The 22,444-nt window shown below is 40.6% G+C and overlaps 1 protein-coding gene across 3 annotated transcripts; it reads left to right on the top strand.

The window, feature by feature from the left end:
• Window positions 1–1,701: 1,701 nt before the first annotated feature.
• Window positions 1,702–21,822, top strand: LOC124264408 (alanine--tRNA ligase, cytoplasmic-like). 3 transcript variants are annotated; one of them, XR_006895132.1, is made up of 16 exons: window positions 1,702–1,843; window positions 2,521–2,666; window positions 3,276–3,396; window positions 4,263–4,301; window positions 5,873–6,019; window positions 6,144–6,264; window positions 6,485–6,654; window positions 7,380–7,496; window positions 8,688–8,825; window positions 16,481–16,621; window positions 17,484–17,563; window positions 18,217–18,326; window positions 19,085–19,195; window positions 19,332–19,572; window positions 20,702–20,773; window positions 21,804–21,822. XR_006895132.1 is itself a non-coding variant. In XM_046699151.1 (14 exons), the coding sequence occupies exons 1-13, from the start codon at window positions 1,751–1,753 to the stop codon at window positions 19,159–19,161; spliced, it is 1,500 nt and encodes a 499-aa protein (XP_046555107.1). In that variant the 5' UTR covers window positions 1,702–1,750; the 3' UTR covers window positions 19,162–19,195; window positions 19,332–20,134. The 3 variants fall into 3 exon arrangements, 1 of the variants encoding a protein (XP_046555107.1); XR_006895133.1 differs by lacking the exons at window positions 20,702–20,773; window positions 21,804–21,822 and adding an exon at window positions 19,573–20,135 and having other exon boundaries at window positions 19,332–19,455; XM_046699151.1 differs by lacking the exons at window positions 20,702–20,773; window positions 21,804–21,822 and having other exon boundaries at window positions 19,332–20,134.
• The last annotated feature ends 622 nt before the right edge of the window (window positions 21,823–22,444 follow it).

The raw sequence follows: 22,444 nt of genomic DNA on the forward strand, positions 1-22,444 counted from the left end.
ACTTGTCAATCGCTCTTGATTGGATGTCGGTCCTCTCTTTCACGATCTGTCGCCTCTTTCACTCCAGCTGTTAAGTTGGAAGGCTGCCTTTCTTGTGGCGGTAACGCCTGGCAGGCGGGTAGGTGATATCCATGCGATGTCAGCGGATCTTGCTCTGACTGTCTTTCACAAAGACAGAGTCAGTATTCGGTTGCCAGACTCCTACCGTCCTAAGGTCGCAGCGCTTTCATATAATGGCTTCTATCGAACTGCCAGCTTTCACTCAGCCTCCATCGTCCGTACCTCTTCTTCGCGCGTGCTCACGCCTTAGATGTCCGTAAGACTCTCAAGGCTTATATCAACGAACGGCTGCTATCAGGAAAGATAAGCAGCTGTTCTGTTGTTATGGCGGTGGCAAGGCTGGTCTTCCGCCAACAAGCAGACCATATCTAGGTGGTTTGTCTCTGCCATTTGTTCGAAAGTTACTCTTACAAAGGATTAACCATCCCTCAGGGTTTAAAGGCTCATTCGATTAGGGCAGTGGCGACATCAAAAGCATACGCCGCGGCACTGCCCATTGAGGAGATCTGCTCAGCGGCTATCTGGAGCCGACCGAGTACGTTCATCCGCCACTATCAGCTGGACAAACACTCACGGGAGCGTGCTCGGTTTGGCCAGACAGTTCTCACCAGTGGGCAGTGTCGTGATTCTCTAGCCGAATGAGCCTTAGAAATCACGTTTGCTTTTCTCATGGTGTAGGTGTTAATAAATTCCTCAATTTTTATCGGTGGTGGTATCACATTGGTGGTGGTTTTTACCGTATGTAGCGATTATCACTCGCTACAGTCACTGTGTTCATCCCTGCACCACGCTTCGCTGGTTTGGGTTGCTGAGGGATATATATTGGACTCGCCCATACTTTCCCTCCCATTTTGATGGTTGGGGGGTTGGACTTGCGTCCGCCTTTATAAATTCCACCAATAGCCTATCGGCTAGGCTCCTTTTCCCCCGCCTTGCCACGCCCCCGCCTGATTGACATCAGCGGTCAGGTGACTAGGTGAGTGTACTTTCTCTCTCTGTCGCGGCTTCGGCTGTGCCTTCGACTGAACTAGGGGGTATGTTAGGCAGACAGAATACCACTCCCGACTCAACATCGTTGGGAGTCTGTCTTATGCTTATATGTACCCCAAGGAGGACTTCTTCTGAAAAAGAATTTTACAAACCTGGAGAGGTTATGAATTCTTTGAAGAAAAGTCCTCCTTGGGGTACGGCCGCCCACCTCCCCTCATTCTGTCTGACACGTTCAGCATGAAAAGTGAGGTACGAGGTACACAGCCAGAGTTACCTGCTCTTGGCTGTAGGGGGCCCTCTACGGGGCCCTGTAGGGGTGGTCTCACCACACATAACGAGTTTTTTGGTTTTGGTAAAATATTTTATTGAAATATTGTTACAACTGTCGTAGGCTTTTAAAATGGACATTTTAATGCTTATATGTACCCCAAGGAGGACTTTTCTTCAAAGAATTCATAACCTCTCCAGGTTTGTAAAAATACTGTTGACTGTGGTGTTAAACAACAACCAAACAACACAAACTTATCACACCAAGGGCTTGATTCTGTTAAAACTCCATAGATTTGGTACAGACTTTTAACAGGGTGGTCTGCTGATGCAAAACTAGGATACTTGAGGTCTGACAAATATTTTATGTTAATTCCCCAGAAAACATGATAGAAGTCTAGAGCTGCTTCCAAGGCAACACGTTGACACAGGTATGGGCCTGGAGAGGATGACGGCTGTGTTACAGGGGTCAAGGTCAAACTATGACACTGACCTTTTCCATCCTCTGTTCAGGAGAATACAGAAGGTAGGTCAAGGCCGATTATATATGGGATTCTGTCAGCTTGAATAGTTTTGACTGTTCACTTAAACAAGTTCAAATAGGATATTTGTATGAATGGGTACCGTACTGTAACGTAAACAGATACTGACAAATCTGCGATTCAGGTGCTGTGATGATGAAATTATGATTAGACTGTCAACATACCGTATATGACCGTCTATAAGACGACCCCATGGATAAGACGACCCCCAAACTTGACCCTTAAAATCAGTGTCAAAATGGTGATTGCTATTTCCGGCTTTGTGTACGAGACAAATACGCACGGTAATCTTAATCCCTGCAAATAATACAATGCCCAGCAAAAACAACTTATAACTTCAAAGGTAAATAATCTTGTCTAGTGATGTTTAATTGCAAATTTGACGTCTATACTGACAAAGTCGTCTTCTGTTGTTTGTTCACGCGAAGTGATACGATGTTGTTTTCTTACCCCTGGAAAAAAGTTTGACGAAAGCGTAACCCATGGATAAGACGACCCCCTTCTACAGACTGCTTTTTTTGGTCCTCAAAATTCGGCTTATAGACGGTCATATACGGTACACTTCACTGCACCGGTATGAAAACTACTGCTCATTGGTAATTATAAATTGTGCTTCATGCGTGACTTTTACATCGAATTTCAATTTGGGTCTGTTGTTCAGCTGACTGGGGCTCCAGCCTACCAAGGACTGACCGGCAAGTCTGACCCCCATCATACTGACCAGGCATATCGGATCATAGCTGACCACGCCAGGATGATGTCCATAGCAATAGCGGATGGTTTGCTTCCAGGCCGAGATGGACTGCAGTAAGTTATGCTGTAGAGGGTCTGGGTTAGAAGAGATTCCTCGTGATGATTATTGTTGTAAGAACAATTAAGGGGATGGGTTGGCCGGTGAGTGAGTGAGTTTAGTTTTATGCCGCTTTTAGCAATATTCCAGCAATATCGGGGCCGGGGACACCAGAAATGGCCTTCACATATTGTACCCATGTGGGGAATCTAACCCGGGTCTTTGGCGAGACAAGTGAAGGCTTTAACCACAAGGCCACCCCACCACCCCGCTGCCCCATATCAAGGAGGGAGCACATCCGGGATGAGTGAGTGAGTTTAGTTTTATGCCACTTTTAGCAATATTCCAGCAATATCAAGGCGGGGGACACCAGAAATGGCCTTCACATATTGTACCCATGTATGGAATCGAACCCGGCTCTTTGCCATGATGAGCGAGCACTTTAACCACTAGGCTACCCTCCACCCAGGCCAGTGAGTATTTAGCATAGTGATGTGGTGGTACGGAAGTGCTAGCTCAACTAGTTATCAGGGGAGATTTGTAGTTATTGTTTTGGTTTGTAAGATTGGGATCGATGGAAATAATTAGAAAATACCCTTTGTAACAGAGCATATTGTGATTTCCAGGCATAAACTCCGCTTGATAATTCACCGAGCTATTAGTGAGTTGGAGGTTACATTCAGAACTGCAGAGACACGTAGTGGAGGCATTCTGGGAGATTTGTCCCAGGACGTTGTGGAATCACTGGTGAGAGTCTCTCTACGTATCATGATGTGTAGAGTAACATTATTGAAGTTGATGAACATCTAAATAGTACTACCCATTGCTTTCATACTATTGTGCTTTGTTAATTAACAAGGGTTAAAGAATAATAATTGTAAAGGCATTGTCTTCTGGGAGTGCTCCATGCAGGTAGCAAAAGTAATGTAAGTCCCCATGGTTCCTAGTATGGTGATCTACCTTCAGATGCTGGCGATCTATAGGTCGTGTTTTATGTTGTATTGTCTTCTTTAATTACATTGTTTTAGTTTTACATGCTAGTTTTATGTTCATATCTGTGATATTCTAGTATTTTTACTGTCCATTGTCGACAGGTTTAACTCTTCACAATGTTATCAATTTTGTATTATATAAATTGTCTTCGTCACGATATGGCTGAGATATTGCCGATGTGATGTTAAATATTAACTCACTCACTCACTCTTCTGGGAGTGATTAGAGCTTGTGCTCTGCTTACCACTGCCTCCATGGTCTAGTATAGTAATGCCACCAGGGTGGAAGGTCAGTGGATCAAGTCCCAGGAAGTAATGGAATGCCACCTGGTGCTAGACACCAAGGGGATAAACCGAGAGCCAGATTTGGGTATCCATGTTAGAACTGCAGTACGGTTTCATGATGCACAAGCACAATGAAACTCGCATTAGTTTGAACTTTTTGCAAGCAGAGACTCGTTCACGCTAAAACGGAGAGCGTGTCACAGTATTCCCTCCACTAGCACAATCCCATCTGACCAGCACATCTATGCTGGAACAATCACTGCGCTTCTATATATAACACCTCTTATTTTGATGTTGTACATGTTTGATTTTCTTTATTCTTATTTACTGTTCCAGGGAGAGACTTACCCTGAGTTGTCCAAGAACTCCTCTAAGGTAAGTTTTGCCATTGACGAAAGTGTGTAGTGTCACGTCCCCGGTCAGGTGTCACTCAGGTGTCAGTCATTAGTCAGTTGGGTGTCACTTAGGTGTCACTCAGGTGTACTCAGATGTCAGTCAGACAGGTGTCAATCAGGTGTACTCAGATGTCAGTCAGGTGTTCTCAGGTGTCAGTCAGGTGTACTCAGATGTCAGTCAGGTGTACTCAGATGTCAGTCAGGTGTACTCAGATGTCAGTCAGGTGTACTCAGATGTCAGTCAGGTGTATTCAGGTGTCAGCCAGGTGTATTCAGGTGTCAGTCAGGTGTCAGTCAGGTGTACTCAGATGTCAGTCAGGTGTACTCAGATGTCAGTCAGGTGTACTCAGATGTCAGTCAGGTGTACTCAGATGTCAGTCAGATGTACTCAGATGTCAGTCAGGTGTACTCAGATGTCAGTCAGGTGTACTTAGATGTCAGTCAGGTGTACTCAGATGTCAGTCAGGTGTACTCAGATGTCAGTCAGGTGTACTCAGATGTCAGTCAGATGTACTCAGATGTCAGTCAGGTGTACTCAGATGTCAGTCTGGTGTATTCAGATGTCAGTCGTCCACAGGTCAGGTGAGTCAGGTGTACTCAGATGTCAGTCAGGTGTACTCAGTGACAAGGGCATTTCAGTAGACAGGGAAAATATTTCAGCTGGCATACATAAAGAAAATTAAAATGAAAGAGGCCGGGATACCAAACATTGATTCTCCACGACAATACAGGACAGATGACAAGACGAGGCTGATGTACACATGCAGCACGGACAACCCTGATGTACACATGCAGCACGGACAACCCTGGTGTACACATGCAGCACAGACAACCCGTTAACAAGACTCACACCTGATTGGCTTACTGTGTCACATGTGTGATCACCATACTTTCCGTCTCATGTTTACATCTCACAAAAAGTAGTAAATGAACTGTAGCTGAAATAGTTTCACTGTATAAACTAGGAAGAACTACAGATTTGCTGACTTATTGCTTCCTATGTGACGTGCATGCTGGTGTAGAAGCCAAAATATGTTGTATGTCATGATGGGATTCAAGCTGCAGACTGTCTGCCTGAAGAGGTTTACCATGTCCACAAGCCAAACAGGGATGTTATCCGTGGGATTACTGTTTGTGAATAGAAGCATGTTTCAATCAAAAACAATTACATTAGGATGACACTTGCAACATGACAGAAGTCCTAGAAACTCTAGTCTAGATGACGAATGTAAGCTATCCAAGTAATGATGGTGAATGTTTGATAATAATAGTAATAGTCCGCTTATATGGAGCTCATATCCAGGCACATTGACTGCTCATGGTGCTATGTACATTACTATCCCCGATCATAGGAAACTATCGTACTTTCAGATACTTTTTCAACTGCCTTCACAAAGGTTTCACATTCTATTTCTTGCCCGAACACACCAGAGACAAGAAATGTAATGTTTTCTAGATTATATTTGTTGTGTATTTTGTGTAGATGAAGCATGGATGAGTGTGAGATGATATTTATCGAATTAGGATTGATCAGGGTAACTTATGTTGCAGATCAGGGATGTTCTCAAGCTGGCAGCAGAACAGTATCAGCAACTTCAGAAGAGGATAAAATCCAATAAAATCCATCAGTCTTCTGGTTCAAATCATACTCAAGTAGAAAAATCGGATGGATTTTACCGCAGAGAGTTCCAATGTGAGGTAAGTCTTGCACTGGTGTCTTATCAAAGTTGTCAACATCTCTGGGCAGTCTGACAAAACCTGAAACTGAAACATGTCTGATACTCTGTGTATGACAGTTAAAGTTTTATCATCTATCATTCAGTCAGGTATGAAGCAGGTGGAACTGTTCCTGCCAAAGTTAGCCGAGCTCCAGGAGATGGGCGTGGCCAGAACCGATGACACGTACAAGTACACGGTGTACTCCCGGACAAGTCATGGCTATGGTAGGTTGGTTGTCACACACACATAGCAGACTCAGAAATGTATTGGCACAAATTTGAGATGCCTATGATGTGCACTGAAGCATTGTGGGTCTATTAACACTTTTAAGTCAAATATGAATGTTATAAATTGCACCTCACATACTATTTACACTGTCTCTCCTCCAGTTATTTACCCATAGCTTTGATGACCTTGTTCAAATTTGTATGCTCACTTTTGCAGATTTCTCGGGTTGCCAGGAGGTAGAGGGGACAGTTGTCGTCATCATTACAGGGGCGGAGCTGTGTGGGCGTGTCTCCATGGGCAAGGTGTGTGGGGTGGTGCTGGACAGAACCTGCTTCTACTCCGAGTCTGGGGGTCAGGCCGGGGACACTGGCTATCTCCGAACACAGGTAACTCTCACCTGTTAACGTTGGTGCGTGATATGCCACAAAACATTAGTAGTGCATGCAGTGCTGGGAATAGTTCACCAGTACCCCATGTTTGTAGAAGGAGTCCCCTCTTTACTATGCTTCTCTCCCTTGGGGAACAGGGTTAAAACAGGTCCCCACCTCTCTGTGCTTGTCTCCCATGGGGAACAGGGCAGGGCTCCAGATAATTTTTCATGATCAGGAGTACGTACTCCGTATTTATTCAATATAGGAGTACTGGAAAACCTTAAGAGTACATTTAGAGTACAGAATGGAAATTAATGGCGTATCAGTAATCTTGTGTTTTGTTTCATATATGCACCACAAAATTGCTAGTCTTGTGTAAACAGGTCAATAAACAATAAAACAATACTTTTTCAGATAAATATGTCAGTAAATGATTCTAAGACCGTACACCATTGCTGTGGTGCGTATCTGCTACGCTTTCTAAACTATTTCCTACCGTATCTTGCATATTTTTTATCCGTACATACGCCGATACGAACCTTATCTGGAGCCCTGATAGGGTATAGACTTCATTCTTGTATGCCCCATACTTGTCCCCCAACAAGTTGGGTTAGAATAAGTCTTCACAACCCCATGCGCGTGTTTAACAGGGTTACAGTAGTTTCCCAGTACCCCATGGTATTGAATATAACTAGTTGAGGAGCAACAGGAAGGGTACTGACATGCGGCTTATGTTCCAGCATGGTGTGTTGGAGGTGCTCGATGTACAGGAGCATGCTGGGTACGTGGTCCACGTTGGCGTTGTGGTGGACGGGGAGGTCATTCTGGGAGAGTCTGCACGGATGGAGCTGGACCAGGTGAGGCAGTCGTATACAGTCATATACAGTCGGACATTTTGGTTACACTCAGAAACCGTCCAGATAGCGAGGCGTCCGGTTAACTGGATCAAATAAGCAAAACGTATTGACGATGTATATTGAAAATTTGTTCATGTATGTATCAATAAATCAATAGTAAAAACAGTGAATCATAACATATAAATGTACCCATAAACTTTCTATCAGCACGTTGATTCACGTTATACATTATACATTGTACATCTTACTTGACTCGATATCTGGCTTCATTTACATATCACATGTAGCACATTATTTCCATAAAAAGTCTGTGACAGATATTTGCTTCCTTGGTTTTATTTCTTTAAGTTTCTTCACCAAGTCCATCACTAAATTCACTAACCTTTGTCGCCATTACATTCATAGAAGGTCAACAGACTGTTGGCGTGTTCAACTTGTCATACTGTTGGCGTGACAACTGCTTGTTGTATACCTTTTGTCGTCAAATGTCTTGTTGGGGCGGTGGGGTAGCCTAGTGGTCAAAGCGTTGGCTCGTCACGCCGAAGACCTGGGTTCGAATCCCCACATGGGTACATTGTGTGAAGCCCATTTCTGGTGTCCCCTGCTGTGATGTTGCTGGAATATTGCTAAGAGCGGCGTAAAACCAAACTCACTCAGTCAGTCAGTCAAATGTCTTGTTATGTCTGGTATGACATGCCTAGTGTTTGTTTTCATAATCCCTATCTACAGGTAATTACCTGTTTGTTGTTGGTGTAGACCCTATCATCTACAGGTAATTACCTGTTTGTTGTTGGTATAAACCCGATCATCTACAGGTAATTACCTGTTTGTTGTTGGTGTAAACCTCATCATCTATAGCTAATTACCTGTTTGTTGTTGATATAAACTCCATCATCTACAGGTAATTACCTGTTTGTTGTTGGTGTAAACCCCATCATCTACAGGTAATTACCTGTTTGTTGTTGGTGTAAACCCCATCATCTACAGGTAATTACCTGTTTGTTGTTGGTGTAAACCCCATCATCTACAGGTAATTACCTGTTTGTTGTTGGTGTAAACCCCATCATCTACAGGTAATTACCTGTTTGTTGTTGGTGTAAACCCCATCATCTACAGGTAATTACCTGTTTGTTGTTGGTATAAACCCCATCATCTACAGGTTATAATCTCATTATCTCTATCCCCCACCAGATGAGGCGGGTGGGGCACATGTGTAGCCACACAGGGACACACCTCCTGCATGCAGTATTGCGGACGGTGTTGCGGGACACAAAGCAGCTCGGGTCTGATGTCCAGGACAACAAGTTCTCCTTCGATTTTGCATCAATGGTATGTAAATTATATATTCTTGTTTCATCTAGCCAGAATGTTTACTGAAGGATTTCTCCAAGCTGGTTTTACTTTAATTAGTGAAAGTGATTCGGCACAAGGACCTTGTTTATGACTTGGCAATCTAATAATATTGATCATTGGTTTCACTAAAATTGCTAAGAGTCATTCAGTACAACCTATCTCATAGGGCTGTAATGATGCATGAAGCTATCGATGGATTGCAATTGTTGCATCTCCGATAGAAAATAATCGATGGTAGAAACGAAAAACTATCGATGCAACGATAGAATGTGTGACTATCGATAGTTTAGTAATTGACTTCCGTTGATAAATGTGCGGCGTAAAATACAGGAAGTACCAGATTTGTTCACTTTGATTTAGAGTTATCCGCCCCTGTTAACAAACTTAAATAAACTTGACTGTTTACTTGATCAGGGTTTCAAGTTTCCTGTCAGTTATTAAAAGAGACTGAAACTATTGCAACTTGTTTTTATTTCATATTAACTATACATTCATTTGAGAAATGACTTCAAGTGAGACAATTCAAGGAGAAAAAACTATTGCAATAGTATTGCAATAGTTGGTCATAATAGACTATCGCTATCACAATAGTCTGTTGCAATAGACTATCGCTATCACAATAGTATGTTGCAATAGACTATCGCTATCACAATAGTATGTTGCAATAGACTATCGCCATCACAATAGTATGTTGCAATAGACTATTGCTATCACAATAGTATGTTGCAATAGACTATCGCTATCACAATAGTATGTTGCAATAGACTATCGCTATCACAATAGTATGTTGCAATAGACTGTCGCTATCACAATAGTCTGTTGCAATAGACTATCGCTATCGCAATAGTATGTTGCAATAGACTATCGCCATCACAATAGTATGTTGCAATAGACTATCGCCATCACAATAGTATGTTGCAATAGACTATCGCCATCACAATAGTATGTTGCAATAGACTATCGCTATCACAATAGTATGTTGCAATAGACTATCGCTATCACAATAGTATGTTGCAATAGACTATCGCCATCACAATAGTATGTTGCAATAGACTATCGCCATCACAATAGTCTGTTGCAATAGACTATCGCTATCACAATAGTATGTTGCAATAGACTATCGCTATCACAATAGTATGTTGCAATAGACTATCGCTATCACAATAGTATGTTGCAATAGACTATCGCCATCACAATAGTATGTTGCAATAGACTATTGCTATCACAATAGTATGTTGCAATAGACTATCGCTATCACAACAGTATGTTGCAATAGACTATCGCTATCACAATAGTATGTTGCAATAGACTGTCACTATCACAATAGTATGTTGCAATAGACTATCGCTATCACAATAGTATGTTGCAATAGACTATCACCATCACAATAGTATGTTGCAATAGACTATCGCTATCACAATAGTATGTTGCAATAGACTATCGCTATCACAATAGTATGTTGCAATAAACTGTCACTATCACAATAGTATGTTGCAATAGACTATCGCTATCACAATAGTATGTTGCAATAGACTATCACCATCACAATAGTATGTTGCAATAGACTATCGCTATCACAATAGTATGTTGCAATAGACTATCGCCATCACAATAGTATGTTGCAATAGACTATCGCTATCACAATAGTATGTTGCAATAGACTATCACTATCACAATAGTATGTTGCAATAGACTATCACTATCACAATAGTATGTTGCAATAGACTATCGCTATCACAATAGTATGTTGCAGTAGACTATCGCCATCACAATAGTATGTTGCAATAGACTATCGCTATCACAATAGTATGTTGCAATAGACTATCGCTATCACAATAGTATGTTGCAATAGACTATCGCTATCACAATAGTATGTTGCAATAGACTATCGCTATCACAATAGTATGTTGCAATAGACTATCGCTATCACAATAGTATGTTGCAATAGACTATCGCTATCACAATAGTATGTTGCAATAGACTATCGCCATCACAATAGTATGTTGCAATAGACTATCGCTATCACAATAGTATGTTGCAATAGACTATCGCTATCACAATAGTATGTTGCAATAGACTATCGCTATCACAATAGTCTGTTGCAATAGACTATCGCTATCACAATAGTCTGTTGCAATAGACTATCGCTATCACAATAGTATGTTGCAATAGACTATCACTATCACAGTAGTCTGTTGCAATAGACTATCGCTATCACAATAGTCTGTTGCAATAGACTATCGCTATCACAATAGTATGTTGCAATAGACTATCGCTATCACAATAGTATGTTGCAATAGACTATCGCTATCGCAATAGTATGTTGCAATAGACTATCGCTATCACAATAGTATGTTGCAATAGACTATCGCTATCACAATAGTATGTTGCAATAGACTATCGCTATCACAATAGTATGTCGCAATAGACTATCGCCATCACAATAGTATGTTGCAATAGACTATCGCTATCACAATAGTATGTTGCAATAGACTATCGCTATCACAATAGTATGTTGCAATAGACTATCGCTATCACAATAGTATGTTGCAATAGACTATCGCCATCACAATAGTATGTTGCAATAGACTATCGCCATCACAATAGTATGTTGCAATAGACTATCGCTATCACAATAGTATGTTGCAATAGACTATCCCTATCGCAATAGTATGTTGCAATAGACTATCGCCATCACAATAGTATGTTGCAATAGACTATCGCTATCACAATAGTCTGTTGCAATAGACTATCGCTATCACAATAGTCTGTTGCAATAGACTATCGCTATCACAATAGTATGTTGCAATAGACTATCACTATCACAGTAGTCTGTTGCAATAGACTATCGCTATCACAATAGTCTGTTGCAATAGACTATCGCTATCACAATAGTATGTTGCAATAGACTATCGCCATCACAATAGTATGTTGCAATAGACTATCGCTATCACAATAGTATGTTGCAATAGACTATCGCTATCACAATAGTATGTTGCAATAGACTATCGCTATCACAATAGTATGTTGCAATAGACTATCGCTATCACAATAGTATGCTGCAATAGACTATCGCCATCACAATAGTATGTTGCAATAGACTATCGCTATCACAATAGTATGTTGCAATAGACTATCGCCATCACAATAGTATGTTGCAACAGACTATCGCCATCACAATAGTATGTTGCAACAGACTATCGCCATCACAATAGTATGTTGCAATAGACTATCATCGCCATCACAATAGTATGTTGCAATAGACTATCGCCTATCACAATAGTATGTTGCAATAGACTATCGCTATCACAATAGTATGTTGCAATAGACTATCGCCATCACAATAGTATGTTGCAATAGACTCATCGCTATCACAATAGTATGTTGCAATAGACTATCGCTATCACAATAGTATGTTGCAACAGAGACCATCGCCATCACAATAGTATGTTGCAACAGACTATCGCCATCACAATAGTATGTTGCAACAGACTATCGCTATCACAATAGTATGTTGCAATAGACTAGCCTATCGCAATAGTATGCAGTTGCAATAGACTATCGCCATCACAATAGTATGTTGCAATAGACTATCGCTATCACAATAGTATGTTGCAATAGACTATCGCCATCACAATAGTATGTTGCAATAGACTATCGCTATCACAATAGTATGTTGCAATAGACCATCGCCATCACAATAGTATGTTGCAATAGACTCATCACTATCACAATAGTATGTTGCAATAGACTATCGCCATCACAATAGTATGTTGCAATAGACTATCGCTATCACAATAGTATGTTGCAATAGACTATCGCCATCACAATAGTATGTTGCAATAGACTATCGCTATCACAATAGTATGTTGCAATAGACTATCGCTATCACAATAGTATGTTGCAATAGACTATCGCTATCGCAATAGTATGTTGCAATAGACTATCGCCATCACAATAGTATGTTGCAATAGACTATCGCCATCACAATAGTATGTTGCAATAGACTATCGCCATCACAATAGTATGTTGCAATAGACTATCGCTATCACAATAGTATGTTGCAATAGACTATCGCTATCACAATAGTATGTTGCAATAGACTATCGCCATCACAATAGTATGTTGCAATAGACTATCGCCATCACAATAGTCTGTTGCAATAGACTATCCATCGCTATCACAATAGTATGTTGCAATAGACTATCGCTATCACAATAGTATGTTGCAATAGACTATCGCTATCACAATAGTATGTTGCAATAGACTATCGCCATCACAATAGTATGTTGCAATAGACTATTGCTATCACAATAGTATGTTGCAATAGACTATCGCTATCACAATAGTATGTTGCAATAGACTATCGCTATCACAATAGTATGTTGCAATAAACTGTCACTATCACAATAGTATGTTGCAATAGACTATCGCTATCACAATAGTATGTTGCAATAGACTATCACCATCACAATAGTATGTTGCAATAGACTATCGCTATCACAATAGTATGTTGCAATAGACTATCGCTATCACAATAGTATGTTGCAATAAACTGTCACTATCACAATAGTATGTTGCAATAGACTATCGCTATCACAATAGTATGTTGCAATAGACTATCACCATCACAATAGTATGTTGCAATAGACCATCGCTATCACAATAGTATGTTGCAATAGACTATCGCCATCACAATAGTATGTTGCAACAGACCATCGCCATCACAATAGTATGTTGCAATAGACTATCACTATCACAATAGTATGTTGCAACAGACTATCGCTATCACAATAGTATGTTGCAATAGACCTATCGCATATCACAATAGTATGTTGCAGCAGACTATCGCCATCACAATAGTATGTTGCAACAGACTATCGCTATCACAATAGTATGTTGCAATAGACTATCGCTATCACAATAGTATGTTGCAATAGACTATCGCCATCACAATAGTATGTTGCAATAGACCATCGCTATCACAATAGTATGTTGCAATAGACTATCGCTATCACAATAGTATGTTGCAACAGACTATCGCCATCACAATAGTATGTTGCAATAGACCATCGCTATCACAATAGTATGTTGCAACAGACTATCGCTATCACAATAGTATGTTGCAATAGACTATCGCTATCACAATAGTCTGTTGCAATAGACTATCGCTATCACAATAGTCTGTTGCAATAGACTATCGCTATCACAATAGTATGTTGCAATAGACTATCACTATCACAGTAGTCTGTTGCAATAGACTATCGCTATCACAATAGTCTGTTGCAATAGACTATCGCCATCACAATAGTATGTTGCAATAGACTATCGCTATCACAATAGTATGTTGCAATAGACTATCGCCATCGCAATAGTATGTTGCAATAGACTATCGCTATCACAATAGTATGTTGCAATAGACTATCGCTATCACAATAGTATGTTGCAACAGACCATCGCTATCACAATAGTATGTGCTGCAATAGACTATCGCCATCACAATAGTATGTTGCAATAGACTATCGCTATCACAATAGTATGTTGCAATAGACTATCGCTATCACAATAGTATGTTGCAATAGACTATCGCCATCACAATAGTATGTTGCAATAGACTATCGCCATCACAATAGTATGTTGCAATAGACTATCGCCATCACAATAGTATGTTGCAATAGACTATCGCTATCACAATAGTATGTTGCAATAGACTATCCCTATCACAATAGTATGTTGCAATAGACTATCGCCATCACAATAGTATGTTGCAATAGACTATCGCTATCACAATAGTATGTTGCAATAGACTATCGCTATCACAATAGTATGTTGCAATAGACTATCGCTATCACAATAGTATGTTGCAATAGACTATCGCTATCACAATAGTATGTTGCAATAGACTATCACTATCGCAATAGTATGTTGCAATAGACTATCGCCATCACAATAGTATGTTGCAATAGACTATCGCTATCACAATAGTATGTTGCAATAGACTATCGCCATCACAATAGTATGTTGCAATAGACTATCGCTATCACAATAGTATTTTGCAATAGACTATCGCTATCACAATAGTATGTTGCAATAGACTATCGCCATCACAATAGTATGTTGCAATAGACTATCGCTATCACAATAGTATGTTGCAATAGACTATCGCTATCACAATAGTATGTTGCAATAGACTATCGCCATCACAATAGTATGTTGCAATAGACTATCGCCATCACAATAGTCTGTTGCAATAGACTATCGCTATCACAATAGTATGTTGCAATAGACTATCGCTATCACAATAGTATGTTGCAATAGACTATCGCTATCACAATAGTATGTTGCAGTAGACTGTCGCTATCACAATAGTGTGTTGCAGTAGACTATCGCTATCACAATAGTATGTTGCAATAGACTATCGCTATCACAATAGTATGTTGCAGTAGACTATCGCTATCACAATAGTATGTTGCAATAGACTATCGCTATCACAATAGTATGTTGCAATAGACTATCGCCATCACAATAGTATGTTGCAATAGACTATCGCTATCACAATAGTATGTTGCAATAGACTATCGCTATCGCAATAGTATGTTGCAATAGACTATCGCTATCACAATAGTATATGTTGCAATAGACTTTCGCTATCACAATAGTATGTTGCAATAGACTATCGCTATCACAATAGTATGTTGCAATAGACTATCGCCATCACAATAGTATGTTGCAATAGACTATCGCTATCACAATAGTATGTTGCAATAGACTATCGCTATCACAATAGTATGTTGCAATAGACTATCGCCATCACAATAGTATGTTGCAATAGACTATCGCTATCACAATAGTATGTTGCAATAGACTATCGCTATCACAATAGTATGTTGCAATAGACTATCGCCATCACAATAGTATGTTGCAACAGACCTATCGCTATCACAATAGTATGTTGCAATAGACTATCGCTATCACAATAGTATGTTGCAATAGACTATCGCTATCACAATAGTATGTTGCAATAGACTATCGCTATCACAATAGTATGTTGCAATAGACTATTGCTATCACAATAGTCTGTTGCAATAGTCTATCGCCATCGCAATAGTCTGTTGCAATAGACTATCGCCATCACAATAGTATGTTGCAATAGACTATCGCCATCACAATAGTATGTTGCAATAGACTATCGCTATCACAATAGTATGTTGCAATTGACTATTGCCATCACAATAGTCTGTTGCAATAGACTATCGCTATCACAATAGTCTGTTGCAATAGACTATCGCTATCACAATAGTCTGTTGCAATAGACTATCGCTATAGCAATAGTATGTTGCAATAGACTATCGCTATCGCAATAGTATGTTGCTATCGCAATAGTCTGTTGCAATAGACTATCACTATCACAATAGTATGTTGCAATAGACTATCGCTATCGCAATAGTATGTTGCAATAGACTATCGCTATCGCAATAGTATGTTGCAATAGACTATCGCTATCGCAATAGTATGTTGCAATAGACTATCGCTATCGCAATAGTATGTTGCAATAGACTATCGCTATCGCAATAGTTGTTTCCCCGTCAATAGTCACCCCTACTATCTAATAATGTCGATCTTGACACAAGGGCACGGTGAATCAGGAACAAACAGCTGCCATTGAGAGTCTGGTGCAACAACATATAGGTGAAGGTCACAGTGTGTCACGCCTGCAGATGGAGCTGAACGCTGCCATGGCGATGGAGGACCTCACAATGATGGAGGATGAGGTATGTCTCCTTTTCATATTAATTGTGGGTAACTTAGTGAGTAAAGTGTTAACTTGTCCTGCTGAACGCCTTGGTTTATTTCCCGCACTGACATTCTGCCTAGTGCCCTACTATGATGTGGTGGTGGTGGTGGAATTGGGTTTAACGTCGTGCATGAGAATATTTCGCTCATATGACGACGTGCATGCGTGTGTATGTGTATGTGCGGCTGCTTGTACTAGCCCAGACTGAAGCTGCTTTTATAGTGCTAGCCCACTGAGATACCATGCCGCAGTGAAGCATGAATACCCCACTCAGACACATTATACTGACTCCGAGCCGACCAGTCCTTGTTGTACCCATTAATGCCGGGCGCCAGACAGGGACCAACAAGTACCGTATTTTAACGTCTTTTAGTATGACGCGGTTGGGGATCGAACCCGCGACCTTCCACACTCCGGGCGAACGCTCTAACCACTACACCACGGAGGTGGTCTACTATGATGTGCCTGATGCGTCACTTCATTCACATAAAACACTCATTCAGTCTGATATCAAAGGGATTCTTTTCTGTCTGAAAGCTTCTTCAGCACTCTTATCGGTAGATGTTATTTATGGACACTTAAATAATGAAAAGTACAGTAAAAGCAGTTCTGAAAGGCACTGTTTTATATTCTTCCAAGAACAAACTTGTGTTCACTACAAAAAATGTACACACAATAGTTTCTTCAAGACAAAGTTTTTGAAAAACAAAAAAGAATATCTGAAAATTCTATCTTAGTATTTCCATGTCCCATAGTCTGTAACAGCAGTTACCTAAGAAAGAAAGACTGGCTACAGTAGACATAAAGAATCTGCTGAAAGATTCACTGTTCTTTTTCAGGACTATCCGTCTCCTGTTCAAGTGATTAGGATTGGTGGGGAGTTATCTCCCTTGACATCTCTTGAGTTGTGTGGTGGAACGTAAGTGTTCATACATAGTAACACCCCTTATGATCAAGACTCGGAAACCCTAATGTCTTAGCAATTTTAGTAGGGAACCCTCTAAAAATATTCAAATTGTATTACATGGTCCGAATGTACAGTGGAAAGCTATTGTTAAGATTTCAGTTTTCAAACTTTTGGAAGTGTCTGATTATTTAAGAATTGACTTGTGTGTTATATTTAGAACTCCATAAACAAATGAAATATATTGTTGTAAGTTTTGACTTCACAGGCTGCTTATATAGTCATGTACACACAAGAATAAACAAAAATATTATAAATATTTACAAGTATGCATTTAAGGTACTATTAATAATGTATGGCTGGACGGATGACGATGATTTTTATGGAGTAGCCTCCCCAGAAGTAAATGGGTGAACCCAATCCCCCCCTTAAAATCATCACTCCTGTCCCCACAAAAAACAACAACAAAAAACAAAAACAAAAAAAAGGCCATAAATTATGATTGGTGCCTGAAGAATTCTCAACGCTCAATCAATTCCTCACAACATCTTCGATAGACAACACTGTGCCATATAAACATTGGTCTGACTTTGGTGAAGTGTTTATTTATGTATTGTAAATGACATTGAGTGTCTGCCTATAAGTAGTGGTGTGTCTCCTGTTTGCAGTCATGTGACCAACACCAGCGACCTTGACAGCTTCTGTGTGGTGAACCTAAAGGGCGTGGCACAGGGAAACCAAGAGGGCCACATGTGTGACGGGGCATGTAGCCAGACAGGTGTGTAATCAGTAGGGCTGGGTATCAGCATAGAAATAGTAATGCAATTTATTAAGATACAGGTATCTATATTGCTATGCATATTCTGATTTATTACCTACGCGGGTTCATATTTTTCACACGATGCCCTTTGGCAAAATATCACTTTGTCATCGTGACGTGACGTCATGAACAAGGCTATGAGGTCATGTTCTTCTGCGACGTGCTGCAACGGCGGGTTGCCAGCCTATGTTTGAAAGTAGATTTGGGTTAATTTTCCTCAATTTTACAACTTCTGAAATAAACAGAATATTATATTTGTGCCCATATCATACTATGCTTATGACACTCGTGCATCAGTATATCCCTCGCCTTTTCGCTCTGGAAATACCAACAATTAGGCACTCGTGTCGTAAACATAGTATGACATGGGCACTCATATGATATCCTCTATATATTGTGGGCTAAAGCGTTTGAGAGTGAGTGACAACGACTGTACATGTAGATTCTATTTTCTACATACGAACATGTAAGTTTAAGAAGTTTGACAAGAGACACCTTCAAACAATATTATGAAAATGAATAATGTCTGCTCATTAAACAGTCAAGTGTCTCCAATTATATGTATTATGGTGATGAGATCGATGCTCATGCTGTTGATCACTGGATTGTCTGGTCCAGACTCGATTATTTACAGACCGCCACCATATAGCTGGAATATTGCTGAGTGTGGCGTAAAACTAAACTCACTCACTAACTATTATCGTGATCACTTCCAGGCCATAGAAAAAGGAGAAGCGCTGGAGTCAAGGTTGTCACAGCTGGTGTCAGAGGTCAAGTCTGGAGGGAACATTGACTCATGGATGGAGAAGGTCAAGGACATAAATACAGTAAGTGCAGGGGTACCCAGTATGGTCCTTCTATACACTGGCACCTGTTTGAGTCCAGTGTAAAAAGATGAGGTGACCAGACAGAGTGTCTTGTATCTCCATCAGTAAGTTTGAAGTTAATCTTTCCTTTTTCCAGAGTTTGTCTCAAGACTTGTTGCCCAAGTTAGTGAGGGACCGGGTCCGGGAGGAGCTGGATGTGACAGTGTCCAGGATCAGGACGGAGCAGAACAAACTGCAGACAGCCTCCCTACAACAGGTGAGTGAGTGAGTGAGTGAGTGAGTGACCAGGTCCGGGTTCTGGTCGGGAGGAGCTGGATGTGACAGTGTCCAGGATCAGGACGGAGCAGAACAAACTGCAGACAGCCTCCCTACAACAGGTGAGTGAGTGAGTGACCGGGTCGGGAGGAGCTGGATGTGACAGTGTCAAGGATCAGGACAGAGCAGAACAAACTCGCCTCCCTACAACAGGTGAGTGATTGAGTGAGGTAGGGAGGATGGATTAGTGAGTGAGGTAGGGATAGGGAAGTGAGAGATTGAGTGACTGAGGGTGGCTTGAACTGTATAACAGTAGGATAAAGATTTTGTAGTTAGTTCACTTACATGTTTCTGTAGTCACTTTGATTAGAACACTTAGTACAGGTGGACATAGAGTGAAGCATCTTATAGTGTGTAACACATCTCACATATTGAGTTTTACACTCACTTAGTGTGGTGGTGGTGGTGGTGGTGGTGGTGGTGGTGGATGGAGATGTTGTGAGGGAAGTAGTTCAAACTTACATCCCTCATGTCTAGTAGTGTCAAGCAGGTAATGGTCTCCTGGTGGCTTTCAGATCAACATTCTTGCCCCACACGGAAGATCAGTTTGTAGGAAGCATGTAATTTTCTGACTAAACTTGATATTTTATGCATATCCTGACTCATGCTAATTATTCTTGTCTCCTTCCTTTTGCGAATGATAGTGGAACACTTGAAATCCCTTGAAATTCCCTTCTAAAAAGGCGGACGTAAAATCACTCACCCATATGTAGCGTCCCTTACCTCCCTTTGGTGCCCAAATGGTCACATGATCGGCCATATTTGTCACTCTCTCCTTCTTCGCCCTTGAAGACGATTGTGACAGCACCTGAGTCCCTATACGGCACATATCCTTTTATATTTTATATTATCCTTTTATATTCCCCTTATCCACCGAGACGCCCACGGGAAGTCTCTCAGACAACAATATCTAATATTGCAACAAGCGGCGTAAAACCAAACTCACTCACCCGTAATAAAACCTCAGGCAAGAGACATAGATCCCAGAATGCGTGTTGGATGTGAGTGCATGAGTGAGTGCATGGGTTACTGCATGAGTGAGTGTGGGAGTATCAACACAATACAGTCAGCAATATGGCAGCTGTCATTACAGCCTCTAAATAATCATGTGTTGTTTTTTTGACATGTCAAGTAGGGTTATTATTCGTTATAAATTGACTGTAACAGATTGCTACATGTCCTGGGTTACAGATGGTCCTGGGACTCGTCTCTAACAGCTCCGAGGACGTCATCTTGCAGCATTTCACGTTTGATGGAAAACTGGTAAGGGATGTGTACCGCAGGCCATCGTGTCATATTTCTCAGTCTATTCCTGTCACACAAGTGTGTTTCACACACCTGTGATGATTGTAGATTATATAATATACTACTCACACTTTGATAAGGATCAGAAAAATTCACAACTTTACTTAAACGTAGATTTATAATTTGAAATTGTATTCATTTAAAACTGGCTAAATAATAATATGGTAACCTCTCATTAGACAAATAGTCAGTTTAAGCTAACCTTATGCACCTGATACAAGAGTAACCATAAAAACCATTTTCATGGCACCAATCAACCATTTTGCAAATCATGGAACGAGTCTTTGACAAATAAACAACACCTGTCAATAGCAGGTATGGGATCCACAAGGTGAAATAACATACTGAAACCTTGGATCCATGCTTACAATAAGCTTAGATATTTAAACCAAATTTGACCCCACATCATAGTTTTCTGTTGAATCCATGATTTGATCCTTAGCAAAGTGTGAATAGTATATATGATAGAATATATATACATGCAATGACATGTGGGTCTGTGATGTGTAAATCAACATTAAGAGAAGAGTACATGAAGACAGGGTTTGGGATTTACTCTAAACGACTTCATTAACTCAGTATTTCAGTATGTAGCACCAAATCCCAAAGGTTATCTTAGATGTTTTTCTTTTTCCTCAAGTAAGTAGCTCATGCAGTGCATGCAAACCGTTGATCAAATAAGAGCAGTTTTGTGGATTCAAGGGAGGCAACTCTGCACAGCCATTAAGATGACGGAATCACTGGGGTTCCACGATTCTGCAGTCCTACCTAGTCAAGAACCCTACCAGGAGTTCAATATTATGTATTGAAGGGAGGCAACTCTGAGGTTTAATATGATATATTAAACAACAAACTGCCACCAATACACACTGTACCATTCATTTCAACTGTCACTCGATTCTAAACTGTCACTACCTGAGTAGCAAAACATTAGAGTTAGCTCCCTTATGTCAGTCAATCATCATTCAAATTGTGTTGCATGTTTCAGATGATGAAAGCCCTTTCTGCTATAGAGATCTCCAAGCCACTAGTTCTTGTTTCTGATGGAGAACGGACATCCTACGCATTGATAACAGCCCCACAAGCCATGGTGAGAACAATGTTGCAAGCATGGTCAAATTCCACTAAAGTCGGGAGATGATCAGGCTTCATTACAAGTTGCTGGGGCCAACCCTGTTACGTCGGATGAATGTTTAGTGGATAACATCTTCTTTTATGCTTTGTCACATTCAAGAGCTACGTCTTGCTCCTCCATCAGGTTAAAACTTCTGAAACTTCATTCACCTGATGAAGGAGCAAGACGTAGCTCTGAAATGTGACAATAGTACGGGAAGTTACCCATAAAAAGAGTCATGTGTTCATGTTCCTCCCGATTCTAAATGCCTATCTAAAACTGCATCTGACAGCTTCTTTGAGTGGCATTTAGAAGTTGGTGTTCTGAACAACGAGGAGAGTTGCTTGATAACGGTGTTAGTAGCTACACCGATCATATTGATAATAAAGAAGTTGTATATCCATAGAACTCTCCTTGTTCATCTTGTGATCATGTCTGGCGTATTTTCAGGCCGACATCTGTAAGTGCTGGTCCACCTCCTGTCAAGACAAGTTGTCTGTGACGGAAAGTAGAGC

This window comes from Haliotis rubra, unplaced genomic scaffold (genome assembly GCF_003918875.1).
Source record: "Haliotis rubra isolate DU_JTF1 unplaced genomic scaffold, ASM391887v1 Scf922, whole genome shotgun sequence".
In the NCBI taxonomy this organism is placed as follows: Eukaryota; Metazoa; Mollusca; class Gastropoda; order Lepetellida; family Haliotidae; genus Haliotis; species Haliotis rubra.